The 15,339-nt window shown below is 39.5% G+C and overlaps 1 protein-coding gene across 3 annotated transcripts in view; it reads right to left on the bottom strand.

Annotated features, from left to right (window-relative positions):
• hdac8 (histone deacetylase 8) overlaps window positions 1-15,339 on the bottom strand; it is a 72,382-nt gene that overhangs the window by 48,926 nt on the left and 8,117 nt on the right. Inside the window, exons 3-10 of one of the 3 annotated variants that reach the window (XM_037976586.1) lie at window positions 14,413-14,543; window positions 12,089-12,230; window positions 11,217-11,329; window positions 10,975-11,052; window positions 10,781-10,889; window positions 8,294-8,466; window positions 7,619-7,713; window positions 3,843-7,107 (exon numbers count right to left, since the gene is read on the bottom strand). In XM_037976586.1, coding sequence (XP_037832514.1) covers window positions 6,970-7,107; window positions 7,619-7,713; window positions 8,294-8,466; window positions 10,781-10,889; window positions 10,975-11,052; window positions 11,217-11,329; window positions 12,089-12,230; window positions 14,413-14,543 — 979 coding nt within the window. In that variant the 3' untranslated portion in view covers window positions 3,843-6,969. Of the gene's footprint in view, window positions 1-3,842; window positions 7,108-7,618; window positions 7,714-8,293; window positions 8,467-10,780; window positions 10,890-10,974; window positions 11,053-11,216; window positions 11,330-12,088; window positions 12,231-14,412; window positions 14,544-15,339 lie in introns of those variants that run through there. The other 2 variants (XM_037976587.1, XM_037976588.1) reach the window with 2 other exon arrangements.

The raw sequence follows: 15,339 nt of genomic DNA, 5'->3' as shown, positions 1-15,339 counted from the left end.
CCCGAGGAGACAGAGAGAAAAGAAACACGTCCGCCTTCCACCAGGAGCAGGAAAAAAAAAAAAAAAAAAAAAATTTGGGCCAATTTGCGGCACCAAACTGTCACTTGTATCCAGGCTCGAGGAGGTTCCTCACCTTACTGACTTGAGATCAGAACCGTGCCTTTAGTGCCAACTCCATTGTTTGTTTGATCCGATATTGTAATCATTACAATACAGTTATGTGATCTTTCAACATGTGCCGTTTCATTTTAAAACCCAAGCTTTTTCTGGGTGAGTGAGTCAGTGAGTGTATTTTAAATGTAGCAACACAATTAAAACAAAATTTAGTCCAGCTTTACTTGAGCATCTTCAACAGTTTCCTGTTTGACTAACATTTGTTTCATACACAGTGGCAGCAATTAATCAGATGGTGAAACATGAAAATCCCATAAAACAGGCCAGTGCATTATCTGACTGTAATGAATGTGTTCATTCATACAGTAGAGCAGAAGGGCTGAGACACACACACACACACACACAGGGCTATAAAGGTAGTTTTTGTTTCCCATGTCGCTGGGACTTCAGCTTTGGCTGGTCATAGTGAATAATGCCCCTCTTATCGAGTGTAGACTGAGCCCCAAACACACACACACCAACACACACATTTCTGTGGGTGAGTAGCACTGAAACATCACCTTAATAAACACACATCCCTTCAATTTAAAGAAATCATACACACTGTCATGTTCATCAAAGAAAAGCTGTTATTTTACTTTGTTTCATAAGAAAAACGAGTGTGTTTGTGTGTGTGTGCCTCCCTGTGTTCATCATATACAGCAGCTGTTCGCACTGATAGTTGCTTTGTTTTTAGTGAGTGATTTTCTTAATGAGGTCAAAGGTTATTTAGAACCAGAAACAAAAGGTACCTTCATCTCACTCAGATTACACACACACACACACACAGGCACTCACAGCGATTCATTACATTTGACCAAGATGAAGTCTGAAAACCAGTTGCTGGGGAAAAAAAATTAGTCTCTTTGTGTTACAGAGAATACAGGAAGAAGGAGAACAGATGGACCTACTGATTCCTATTTGAAAGCCCTGTTGCCCAAAAGGTTACAACTTGTGTAAAATAATAAATAGAAACAACCTTTTTGTTTTTGCAAACTATAACAGAATAAAGTTTTGAAAAAGTAAAAAGCAAACAAAGGATGAAAAGGATGGTTGGTTATAGTTAGTCCAACCGAACTAGTATGATATTCCTGCTAGAAGTGACCAAGGCTGCACTGGAAGTGGTACAGTTATCTGCTAATGCCATTATTAGAGCTTGCAAATAACCACAGAATGTAAATACCTACGTAGTATGAAAGTGATGGCAATGTAAAGTTTTAAAAACTAGTGTTTACATGAGCCACCATGAAACCTTTGAAAATGTAGTTTTTTTAAGACAACAACAATCCACTTTGGTCTTAATCCCACTCAAGTGTAGCCACTGGCTCATCAGTCAGGTCAGAAACGGTCTCTTCATTCAAAGAGTTATCTACAACAGGTAAGATAACTGTTCATACTCTTTTCACAGAACTATTGCTATAGGCTCCCATAATGCCTTGTGCCTACTTTACAGGCCTGTGGGTGCAGTATTATGATATGGGGTTAAATCATCAGGTCAGATCTAGATTCATACAAGTTATTTCTGTCATAAGGCGGGGAGACAGAGGCGAACCCAGAACGCAGAATCATGTCGAAAACCTAAACTAATTTATTAAAATAAAATGCAAACAAAACAAAAGCTGGCGTGGCAGCAAAAACAAAATAACAAAACATCCACAAGAGGCAAGATTTGGCAAAGCTAGGCAGGGCAACGATTGTACAGAGTCCAGCAGTAACACAACAATGATCCGGCGGGGTGGTGGAGAAGATGACTGGGTTTTAAAGGCTGAGGAATAACAAGGTGAGTGATAACAATTACTGACAGGTGGAGATGGGTGTGGCAGACATGACTGGAGAATACTGGGGAGGAGAATGGTGACAAGGCATGAACACAGAAACCAACAGACAACCAAAGCAAAACAAGAATTACAAAGACACCAAAACACCAAAACTATGAAAACTTGTCTATAAAATGAGCTTAGTTGTCTACATAAATATCCTGAATTGTCAGGTTTTTCTAATAATCAATGTTTTTTCTTTTCTTTGATGATGCAATCATCTTCCAAGATGAAATTGTCAAGATTCATTACATTCAAATTGTAGAGAGACGTTCAGGGGGCAGGAGATTTCATTTTCACAAATGGATCAGTCAACAAAAAGTCCACTGATGTTGAGTCCAGACCTAAAGATGCTAGCAGCATGGATCTACAGGTATAAATACATATTTTTTTTCCAGCAGAATTTTATTTGTGGCTGCAAGACAAATTAACCAAAGATCACAACAATATTTTGTCCCATGTAGTTTTCTATTAATTATTTTACTCTTTTAGCAGTATTAAACACTACAGCTGTTGAAATTTAATGTTCTATTACACTGTGAAACATTTTTCCTTAACTGATTAAATATTTTGAACTGAATTCTCCTCACTCCAAACTCTGAAAATGCAAGTTTTAAATCATGTTATCTGTTGCCTATTTAGAGATCTCATACAGGTATTTTATATCTCTTTTGCACTTTCTTTCCTTACATTTAAATACTGATGTAATGAGATCTGGTGCCACAAAGATCTTGCAAGACAAAAATGCCACAGAATCTCTGATTCAGCAAAAAACTGTATAATGAAACTTCCAAAACAGTCCGTTTCATGATTTTGTCTGATGAAATTGTCATTGATAATGCCTGGTTTCATCAAATCGTGATCTCCAGCTTTCGCTGGATGAGTTCGCAGCCAAGTGTGAACCGGCCGGGATGAGGATCAGTGCCTCCAAATCCGAGGCCATGGTCTTGAGCCGGAAAAGGGTAGAGTGCCTTCTCCGGGTCGGGGAAGAGGTCCTGGCCCATGTGGAGGAGTTTAAGTATTTCGGGGTCTTGTTCACAAATGAGGGAAAAATGGAGCGGGAGATCGACAGGCGGATTGTTGCAGCGTCTGCAGTGAAGCAGGCGCTGTACAGGTCTGTCATGGTGAAGAGAGAGCTGAGCCAAAAGGCAAAGCTCTCGATTTACCGGTCGATCTACGTTCCTACCCTCATCTATGGTCACGAGCTTTGGGTAGTGACCGAAAGAACGAGACCAAGGATACAAGCGTCCAAAACAAGTTTTCTTTGCAGGGTGTTTGGGCTCTCCCTAAAGATAGGGTGAGAAGCTCGGTCATCTGGGAGCGCTCAGAGTAGAGCTGCTGCCCCCACGACCCGACCCCAGATAAGCGGAAGAAAATGAATAGACGGAATGTCTCCACTACTCCACACTAATTTGTGTGCAGCAGTTCACAAACATGTCATGCACTAAGAACATTCCTCAAGTGGTATTGAGAAGCTGCCTTCACAGCTCTGCAGCTATGTGCTGAAAGGAAGAGGAAGAGTCTCTGTCAGGATTTTATTTTATTTTTTTTTATTTTAAAACAGCACAGACTTAAAGGGGACTTATTATGCTTCCTTGAACAAGTCAGGATAGGTCTGTGGACTATACAAAACATGTTCATTACATTTAATACACAAAATCATTCTGAGATATTGAGATTTCACCTGATCAGTTCTGCCTGTTTTGAACTCATTTCAGAATGAGCAGTTTTTGGGTTACATCCCTTTTATGCAAATTAGCTGCTGTTGGCCACGCCCCCAACTCTGTGTTCTATTTCAAAACATAAAAACTCTCTGAAGGATTAAACACTGCGGATCTGACGCACATTTATATCTTTTTTAATTCACAAAAAAAAAAAAAAAAAAATAGAAAAAACGAATAGAATATGGCCAGGATCAGCCCGGCCAGCAGCAGCAGCGTCAGTTTAGTCAGACGCCTCTGCTGCCTCCTCCTCCTCCAAACCCAAAAAGTGACCGGACAGCTGCCTGCTAAAGATCAGTTTTATTTTATTTTCCAACTTTTTTTGTCTTTTATTAACATAGTTCTAATGTTAATTTAGACAAACCTGCCGTGACTTCAACAGAGGCGTGTTTCTGGGACAGGTGAGCTGTTCTATAACTTAAAACTATAACTTTCTTTGGAAATATTGCGGGGACATTGCCATCTAAAATAAAATGAAGCCACGCAGCTCTGTGCTCCGTGACTGGGAGAACATGCACATGTTCTATACTGCAGCCGACAATAAAACATTTTCCTTTTCCAGCAGACATTGTTCAGCGGTAAAACCAGCAGAACAAATGTGATGGTCTTTTTGTAATGAAAGGGGGTGGAGCTCCACTTAGGTTGCTAGGTGAGGGGCTGGGCTAGGTAACAGGGATTGTGATGCAATAATCCTGAGGTTTTTGAAACAGTCCAGAGGAGAAGAATTATGATGTGGGCAACCGAGAACTCCTAGCCATTAGGACACTCACTGCAAAAAGCGAAACATCTGTTAATCGTATGAACTGACAACAAGAAGCTGTCCTACCAACAATCTGCCAGACATCTGAACTCCAGACAGGCCCACTGGTCTCTGTTTGTTGCCTGCTTTTAATTAGCCATCACCTGCTGTCCTGGCTCTCGCAATGTGAAACCGAATGCACTCTCTTGCCAGTTCTCCAGTTCTAAGTATCCGGATTCCCAAGAATATATTATGCCCTCCACAAGCACTGTTGGTAAGTTTATTTGGGAAATTGGGAACCTTATTAAGAACGTCCAGGAATCTGAAACAGATTCTGTAGGTGGTCCTCCCAATTATTTCTTTGTTCCCACATCCACATGAGTCAAAGTCCTCCAGTGGGTCCGTGACTCTAAGTTTACCTATCATCTGGGGATTAATAGCACCATCAGCCTCCTTCTATTCTTTCTGATGGCCCATGCTTGGTAATGATACTAAGGAATGTGTGTCAGCATGCTACGCCTGTACTCAGAGTAAGTCTGGGAACCAAGCCTGGCTGGTCAACCTTAATCATTATATATTCCCACTGTCTATGGGCTAACATCTCCCTGAATTTCATCACGGGCTTGCTACCTTTAGAAGGAAACAACGTCACACTAACCATAGTTGATAGATTTTCCAAGGCAGCCCATTATGTTCCTCTGGTTAAACTGCCCACAGCCATGGAAACAGCCCAATTGCTGGTCCTCCTCATTTTTTCACCTGTATGGCATTCTGCCAGACATTGTTTTGGATAGGAGGACCCCAATTAATTTGAAAGGCCTTTTGCAGAGCCTTCAGAGTCTGTAAAGGTCTCTTGTCAAGCTTCCACCACCAGTCAAATGGTCAAACCGAAAAGGTCAACCAAGAGTTGGAGGATGTTCTCAGGTGTGTAATCTATCACAACCCAACCACTTGAAGTACTCACCTACACTGGAGAGAGTATGCGCATAATACACTCACTTCCATCGCCACTCAACTTTAGCCATTCCAGGCAGCTCTGATATACCAAATTCTTACTCCCCTTACAAGAAACCAAGATCACTCTTCCCTCCGTCCAACATCACCTTCAAAGATGTAAACGTGTTTGGAAACAGACCACGTTAAGGACAGCTAAGCAGAACAAGAGGTGGGCCAACAAGAGAAGAACCCAAGCTCCCCAGTGCACGCCTGGACTGGGGAGCCCAATTCACTTTTTTGGCTTTTCTCCAGGGATGTTCCTTTAAAGGTTACTACCAGGAAGTTGTCTCCTAAATTCCCTAGTCTATTTGAAATAGAGAGCATCATCATTCCAACAACAGGCTGTCTTAAACTTCCCTCCTCCATGAGGATTTACCCTACTTTATACATTTCTCAGTTAAAGTCAATTACCACCAGCGCATTATGCTCCCTGGCTGCTCCCACACCTCCTGCCCGACTCATTGATGACCATCCTGCTTATACAGTACGCCAGATCATTAATGGCCAACATAAAGGCTGTGGCCTCCACTACCTTGTCAACTGGGATGGTTATGGTCCTAAAGAGCAATCCTGGATCCCACGCTCTTTCATTTTGAACCCAGATCTTATGATCACATTTTGCCATGACCACCCAGATAAATGTCCTGAGTTGCCAGGTGGCAATAATTAGGGAATTAGGGTATTGTCAGGATTCAGTGTTTTTTCTCCACTAATTTGCCCATTTTTCAGGATGAGTCCAAGAGACAGTTTTCATCAGCTGGACAAGGCTGGTTCTCCTGCCTGCACTTTCCCAGCTGGTTCATATTTGCAACTGATTACTGTGGGATTTTTAAGACCGAGCTGAAGCTACACTCATCATTGGAGTGCTAAAAGTTAATCGATAAAAAATTCACATTATTCCTTAGTGAAAAGTTGTGAGCTTTGAACTACTACGAAGAATAATTTCTGTGTCCCCCTTTGCAGCATTCTTAGTGTTATCCTGTGAACCTCTAACAGAATTTTCCTTGTCCTGTGAACCCATCCCATGCTCTTCGGCCCTCACTCTTGGTTGGACCCCATCCTGGTTTTCCCCCGCAATTCCCTCGGTGAACTTTCAACTGAAACCAAACCAAGCTCACCAAGTATTTCACCTGCACTGCCTGTCCTTCTCTCAATCCAACTCATTCCAACTTCTCCACTTTCCTCCCTCAGACTCCTGGAAATATTGGTACCTTCTCCTGGAAACCTGCACTATAATAAACAGTAAAAGTTTAACCTTCTGTTTCATTAGGATTTACAATTTACAAAAATTTTGCACATATTTAAGTGCAAACAGCAACACCAACTACTGAAATGGGTAATTCGGGGGAGAGACAAAAAGTCAACAAAAGACAGCCTAAAAATGTTTAGAACTACAAATAAATTGTCTTTTGTTAATTCTTGTCTTTTTTATGTCACAGTTCCAACCCTCCACTTTTATTCATGCTTGGGAATGGCAAAAGTAATTTCAGTCCAGTGACTTATCTTAGACAGAGTAAATTTTACATTTACATCCTGCCGTCGATCAGTCAGCATCAACTGCACCATCTGGATGCGGTGGGGTGAATCTCTCCTGCTCTGACTGCAGCTGAAAGGACCATATGGAAGATCTGAGACGCTTATGAGTGCCTTGGGACAGAGAAGGTGACCACTCCAGCACCTGCTGCTCATTGGAAAGAATAATACTTGCTTTCACTTCAGTCTTCAAAAGTCTTTAAAAACACCAAAAAATCTCTAGCAGCTTTTTTCAACAGGGGTCTGAAAACTTGCTAAATATAGCAACAAAGTACCGTGCATTGGAAAGCACAACATGCTTTGCTCTGATTGGCTAAAACCTTGGCTCTTGTTTGCTTAATTAATTGAAAGCAGAATTAGTTCTGCCACTTAATCTAGATCAGCCCAATAGTTACCCCATTTTACAATATAAACACCCTTAAATTGACCTTATAGCCCTACATGAAAGCTTGAGCCTGTGTTTTAGCACAGCAAACAGAGAGGAATTGTAAACACAAGCCCCCTTATTGAGAAAATGGGCATCTTTGATTAGACAGGTGACTCAGCAGGCAGGTTTCATGAGTGTGTGTGTATGTGACAGTAAAATGAATGATTACGTTTGTATTCATGTAGGAATATGTAAATGTAAGTTATTGTGGAGTTTTTGTGCACTGTCGTACCTCATGGTCTGGTATTTCAGAGGACAGAGTCTTTCCCAGCACCACTCCTGTCAGGTATGTCCAACAACGAGCCGTATTAGCCAAGTTATATCCTCCTGATGTGACATAAACAGACGATTACACAAAATTTTGATGCTGCAAAGTTTATGGAGGACTGTAAAACATAGTCAGTTATAATAGAACTGACGAGAAATAGACTGATGAGGTGCACTGCATCATATTCAAAAGGCGGCAAGAAATACCATTTTAGGTTAAAACCTTCTTAGTTTTCTTTGACACACATCAAACACTGAAAGAGTCAAGAATGAAGAAGGTGGATTTGAGTAAAAGTCAAGAAAATGACAAGAAATAAAAGGAAGAAAAGGACAACGCAGAGAGAAAGTATGTAGGGCAAAGAGGGAGGGAGAGAAAGGAAGAGAGGTTGGATTGTAGTTGAGTAAAATGGCTTCATTGTGTTGTATAATTAACAGCTATCATCTGGCCGAGGGCTGAGGAGTCTGGAACAGAGCGCTGTGTGTGTAAGAGACTATGTGTGTGCCTTAAAACTCAAAGAAAATTCACACACTCAAGAGATATATTGAACTACTGACATTTGATTTCTACATATAAGTTCATAAAGACAACACAGATATATGACACACAAAACAGCATCAGGGCAGAACAATTAGAGAGTACCTCCTCCCAGCAACAGTGTAGGTAGCTGCCACTGCAGGACATATTGCAGACATTTGCCCATCCCCACAGGGGTCATGTTGAAGGAGCACATGGGGTCTCCTGCGATGGTGTCGGCGCCCAGCTGCATCACGATTGCCTCAGGGTTGAACTGCGCCCACACCTCCTGTATCACGCTGGAGAACAAGGTGACAAAACAAGTTGAATCAGAAGAACGGAGGTTTTTCAGTGGCCAGTTCTGATGCAAATTATTAGAAATTAGGCAATCCAAAAAAGCAGATATTCTTTTCTCATTTATTTTTGAGTCATTATTAAAACTATAATTGAACAATGTTAGGAAAACAAACAATTAGAATATTATAAACACATATTTTTCTACTGTCATTACAAGCCTCTCTTTATTCTTTCTTTAGTATTTAGTTTTAGCATTTCAGCTACATTCATCTAAATAAATCAGATGTGGGAATTTGGGATGGTGGAGATCCATCTGATTGCCAAATAGGTTATTGGCATCCAGTTTGGGTTTGCAATTTATTGTAATACTTTGAGATATTTATATTGTGCAATATGATATTGTGATAACAATAAAATTTTGGTGCAACCCTATTATTAACTATTTAATATTTGTACACCTTATATTCTATTAGATAAGAAACACAAACAAACAAAAACAAAAACAAAAAACAGTGCATGGCTGTAATTTTAGTGATTCTGGTGATTTAGTCCTGAGGTTTGATGCAAATGCAGTTCTGAAAGTAAATTTCTCTCTTAAAATAACATTTTATATCATAATGTTTAAAGATCTAAGCTTTGAAAAGATAAAAGTGAAAGACATCCTCGTTGCAGGAAGTGAATTGACAAAAGGGCCAAGAGTCAAAAGTAATGTAAAACACGGATGAGTCTGTCATTTATTTGGTTTAGTATGAAAAAAACGTAGCTGATGCCAATTATTTAAAAAAATAATGATAAAAAAAAGTCAGCTTAATAATCAGTAGACTGAGAAATCAAGCTATCTTGAATGTTGGTCCAGTCAGTTTGTATGGTTGGACCTGAGTTAAGCAGTGAAGCAAGATCAAACAAATAAATTATTTATTATTTCAGTTTCAAAACAAAGTCAAGTTTTTGATGTTTCTCAGATTATATCAAATGTGAAAGAGTTGCTACCAGTTTATAGTGCTTTAAGATAAAAACTGTTTTTTATTTTTTGAATTTATCATGGCCTGGATGACTGAGAATCTACACCAGCAACAGTCAATGTGTATAAAATGATTTGAAACAAACAGGCACATCTGCTGCATATGCAACACAATGTCAATAAGATTGACTCTCCTGCCTTTTGTCAATGTGCTTCATGCAGTTCTTATCCACCAAAACATGTTAACTTTACACTTCACTACTATTCTTTTTTAATTAAATGTGTTTGCAGTCTATGGGTTAGATGGTCTGTCTAGTCCAGTGGTGACCAATCCTAGTCCTGAAGGGCCACTATCCTGCATGTTTAGATGTTTCTATGCTTTGACACAACTGATTGGAATGAATAACTTTCTGTAGAATTTGAACCACTGGTGTAGTCTTTTAAACACTACAGATATGAGCAGCAGGCTATGTAAAGAAATAAAATAGTTGGTGTTTTTTCCCCACATAGAATTCCAGTGTTTCTAATCAGTTGTTCCTAAACATTATGCTTTTCTAACTATTGTGGTTATTAGAGCCGTAAGCATTGGCCCATTGTGTCTGGTACATTGTAATGTATAGTTGCCCTGATTTCTAAAAGAAAATTACATCGGGATTGGTCACTGGCAAGCCCTAATCAGTCAGTCTTTATACTAAATAAAACTACCAATCATATGTCAGAGACCTTCTACTTATAGCTAGTTCCAGTATTCACCTTGGCAAGTCAAAAGAAAAAGAGTAGAAGTAGCTTCTCAAGTTACTTACATTTCCATAAGATTATAGATACTGTTTGATTTCACATCTGAACATCTTTTAATTGCATGAGAGGGCCTAAAAGACCTGAAACACTGTGACAATTACAGAAATTTATGAGCTGTCACCACAAGTCCTTGAGGTGAACAGAGTTCTGGTAAGAGTCGATCTACAGAACCCTAAAATAACCTCTTAGTTTAAAACACGACTACTCACAAAAGGGTTTTCTTCAAACACTTTAAAAACTAAGACTGAATCACTTTTAGTATACAATATGTTTTAGCGCTGACTAAAAATCCTGATTTATGTTTGCTTGATAATCAGATATCTCAGCCAGTTGACTGTAAGAGTCTAATTCAGTACAGTGGTTGACTGTGACCAACAGGCAGTAGAACAAATTTAGGTTTGATTTTTCACAAATTGCTCAGTTTCTAAATTTTCAGCTTAAGACACAACAATTGAACATTTTTGGGTCATCAGGGAAAAAGAAGACAAACATTCAACTGGTAAACTCCTCAGACCTTTTACAATGAGGTGATTGTGAACTTGTGAGTGGGTGTGTACCTGGTAAAAACTTGGTAATATTTGTCATCACTGATGCCGTCCTCGAATGGGACATTCACAGTGTACCAGCGGCCTTTCCCCAGCCCTGTGTCACAAAGGTCCCCTGTGCCTGAACACACACACACACTAATGTAACACGGTCTCAGATTGTCTTTTGAGAAAATATCATTTCTGAACTATGTGGAGGGACAGACCAGGGAAGAAACCAGGAGAAAATTTGTGCAGAGAAACCGTCATAACTTTTGATGTAAAGCTGAAGGCCTCTTCAACACCTATAGCAAGAAAAGAGAGGTGAAGTTTCTGGATATCAACTTGTAAATGCAGATTAAATATGCTTTTGAGGACAGAAAAGGTAATCATAGCCAAATAAACTCCAGGTTGAACATAAAAAAGATTTTGTATTCCTCAGGACAGGACAGGACAGTTTGAAACATACCATCTCCATGATGCAGGTCAACGTCTACATAGAGTACTCTGTCAAATTTCTCTCTCAGCTTCAGGATTCCCAGCACAGCATCGTTCACATAGCAGAAACCTGAGGCTTCGTCCCTAAAAACAAAACAAATATACTTTATTATATTAAAGTACAAATTTTATTTGCCATGTTGAAAACAGTTTGGTCTGCAGCCAAAAATGCTTGACAGGGCTGCTGCTTCAAATGTTTTGTGTTTACTAAGGTTGATTAGTTGTGACAGCCATCTTGAATCAGGCTGACTCCAAAAGTTAATCAGGTGTAGATGTGCATCCAATGATTACTCTCTGAGAGTTTTAATAAATCTGTCTAGAAAAGCTCTACCCTATCCCATCCATCTATCATCATTTGGATCTAAACGAGATTGTGGACAAAAAGCAGACCAGTATCAGCTACATGCAAACAGAGCAGTACGTAGCTGCTCCATGTAGCATGCTGGCAGATACGCTGCTGTATTACATCACCTGGCCTCCCTTAACAGGAGCAGCACAAACACTGTCACACAAACTGAACTTTGATGAGCCTTTAATCAGGCTCGTGTTTGTTGTGTTTACAGAAAATGACTCATTCTGTGGTATTCACAACCTGAAGAGTGGAAATTTTATGAAAGCTACAAACATTTGAAAGAAGCAATTCTCATCACACTAAAAGAAATTGATTTAGATAATTCACATTTTTTATATACTTTACAGCAACCTTTCATTTCACTAAAGTCACCTGTGAAATCAAACACTGTTTTGTCTGACAAAAGTGATTTAACAATATTAATGCAGAGAGCAAAAAAAATGACGAATAAAGCCATCTGAATGCTTATGTTTATGTCTAAAACATTTTACTTTTTAGCGTGGTGCCACCCTCCTGCCCAGTTAATGGCCACTTGACATTTTTGGTCCAGCAGACTCTGAGCTGCTGTCACTGTAGCGCCCCCTACTGCTGCTGCATAGTCAAATATGCCCTCCATCACCGGGCAATCATAACCTGGGAGGAGAGGGAAGAAAACAGCAACAACAATTAATGTTCATTACACTTCATTACAGTCCAGAGTAGCTTTGACTACTGAACTACAATACTTAATATAGTCAAAGTATCAAACTATACTATTGGAAAATGGGTTTCAACCCTTATGTATTTTGTTAGAGAAATTTCTGTTTTTGGCTTCAGTTTCTTTTCTGTGCACAGGATATGTCATATCCTTGTAAAGAACTGTGATAAACAAAGAGACAAAGAAAAATGTGGAGACAAGAAATGGAAAAGGAATAAACGCAAACATAAGAGTTGTTAACCCCAAAAAAAGTGAGAAAAGATCAACTATAGTAAGACTGGAGAGGGAGAAGACAGAAAGAAACGTTTTAAAGCAGAAGAACTTTGTTTCTGGAACAAGATAAAAGGTATGTACAACACAAATGGAGGAGTGTCAGTGGGAATAGTTGATGACAAACTGAATCTCTAAAGTTAGAAATGCAAAGTGCTGCAGCAAGTGGACTTTCACACAGTCAAGCAAAAGAAAAAAATTGAAGTCAGAAAAATTTTTTAAAAAAATGGTCTCAAGTTTTTAAAAATACATTGTTGCCTGAATACAAATATTTAAAAAGCAGAAAATAAATGTAATCTAGGGCTTATTTTTTAAAACAAGTGAGAGACTGCTGGCCTCTGGTGGTCACAAACAGATATGTCTTTTCCTTTCACCATTTGAACTAATGCAAAGTTTTATGTCTGATGTGAAAAACATGAAAGCTGAATACAGAACAACACTAACTATTCTACAGTCCAGTATCCCTCAAATGGTCAAAGAGTAAAGCATTTTGTTTTTGCAGTTTTTGATTGTTTCAACACTTTTTCATAAGTATTTTAGAAAAGAAGATAAACCAAAACAACATTAAATTAGCAACAATAAAGGAAAAACAACAAATAAAGAACAAAAACAATCAATTAATATTCAAGAGAGGGATCAGGCTGGAAAGGGTGTGCAGCAGGTTAGACTTGATAAAGATAGAAACTGTAATGTTCCAACGAGCAAAGAGAGCGTGATGGGCTGATGAAAGGAGTAGTTTGAGGAGCTGATGACTGAAGAGAATGAAAGGGAAAGAAGAGTAGAGGTCATAGAATATGTGGACCAGGAAGTGGAAAAGATTAAAGAGGATGAGGTTTGGAAAGATTTGAAAAGAATGAAGAAGAAGGCAGTTGGACCTGATGACATACCAGTGGAGGTATGGAAATGTCTGGGAGCGATGGCAGTGGAATTTTTGACTTGATTATTCAATGGCATTTTTGAGAGTGAGAAAATGTCTGAGGAATGGAGGAGAAGTGTGTTGGTACCATGTTTTAAGAACAAGGGTGATGTACAGAGTTGTAGCAACTACAGGGGAGTGAAATTGATAAGCCACACGATGAAGATCTGGGAGAGAGCTGTGGAAGCTAGACTTAGACAAGAGGTGACTATTTGTGAGCAGCAGGATGATTTTATGCCAAGACAGAGCTCCACAGATGCCATCTTTGCTTTAAAGATGCTGATGGAGAAGTACAGAGAGGGTCAGAAAAGAAGGACATCTGAAGTGGCAGAGAAGTATGTTAGACAGATACAGGACATGTATGAGGACAGCAGGACAGTGGTGAGGTGTGCTGTAGGAGTGACAGATGGCTTCAATGTAGAGGTGGGACTGCATCAAGGATCAGCTCTGAACCCCTTCTTGTTTGCTCTGTTGAAAAGGGTGGAAGCAAAGGTCAAAGGAAAGGTTTCCAAGACAGCGGTGAGACCAGCTATGTTGTGTGGTTTGGAGACAATGTCACTGACAAAAAGACAGGAGACAGAACTGAAAGTGGCAGAGCTGAAGATGTCGAGGTTCTCCTTGGGAGTGACAAGGATGGATAGGATTAGGAATGAGGTCATCAGAGGTACCGCACAGGTTGAACGACTGGGAGATAAAGTTAGAGAGACCAGACTGAGATGGTTTGGACATGTGCAGAGGGACAGTGGGTATATTGGTCGAAGGATGTTAGAGAGGCAGCTGCCAGGAAAAAGACAGAGGAGATGCATGGATGTTGTTAGAGAGGACATGATGGCAGGTGGAGTAAGGACAGAGGACAGAGTTAGATGGAGGAGGATGACTCGCTGTGGCGATCCCTGAAAAGGAAAAGAAAAAGAAGAGTTTGCTTTTCTCACCAAGGCCATAATCAGCTGACTGAGGGTCGTCATTGTCTCCATCCTGGCTGATTTTGTGCAGATGTTCCAGGTATGAGTCTGTGTGGAACTTGGCCATTTCCTCTATTGAGGCTGCACAAGGTTTTACAATGCTGCAGAAAATAACAAACATTAGATTTGTTCCCCTGTAAACCGCTGGATGCGTTATAGGCTGTCTGAACTGTTAAATTAAAGTCATGAATTATTGAGAAGTAACTGTACTAATTAACCTGAAAAGAAAACTAAATAAAATAATAAATAAATAAATGAAAACTTTTCGATAGAAACAGAGGGAAGTGGATTTAATGCCATGGCGAAGGTGATTCTCCACAAATGGAAAGGCCAGATTATAGAGAGTGGATAAAGATTCTGACTGAGATCACATCCTTCCAATTATTGATAACCAAATAATGTGATCGACAGGAAGCATATGAGCATGTGTGGAAGAGGATTCTGCTTTTTATACAACAGTAACAGTGTTTATGTGAAGAAGAAGAGAATATAAACATGCTGCGTTGTTTAGTCTGTGCTGTGGTTGTTGTTTGTAATGTTAAAAAAAAAAGAAAAACCAATAAAAATCTGAATAACAAAAAATTCTAGATTACCTAAAAGACCTGATATGTAGTTAATATAGTTGGTTTATTTTGTGCCATACACCATAAAAGGTGCCCAGCCCCCATGGGCTTATAAGACACACAGACATGTTTCAAAGATGCAGACAGAGACCAACATCAACATCCTTCAAACAGAAAGTGTCGTCTTTCGAAGATGCCAGCCTTTTAAAACACACTGAGCCAACTGAAACACATAATACAGGTGCTGGTCATAAAATTAGAATATCATGAAAAAGTAGATTGATTTCAGTAATTCCATTTAAAAAGTGAAACTTGTATATTATATTCATACATT

This window comes from Kryptolebias marmoratus, linkage group LG7 (assembly GCF_001649575.2).
Source record: "Kryptolebias marmoratus isolate JLee-2015 linkage group LG7, ASM164957v2, whole genome shotgun sequence".
Lineage (NCBI taxonomy): Eukaryota > Metazoa > Chordata > Actinopteri > Cyprinodontiformes > Rivulidae > Kryptolebias > Kryptolebias marmoratus.
Note: the sequence above shows the minus strand (reverse complement) of the source record. Positions and strands in the feature narration are given on the sequence as shown.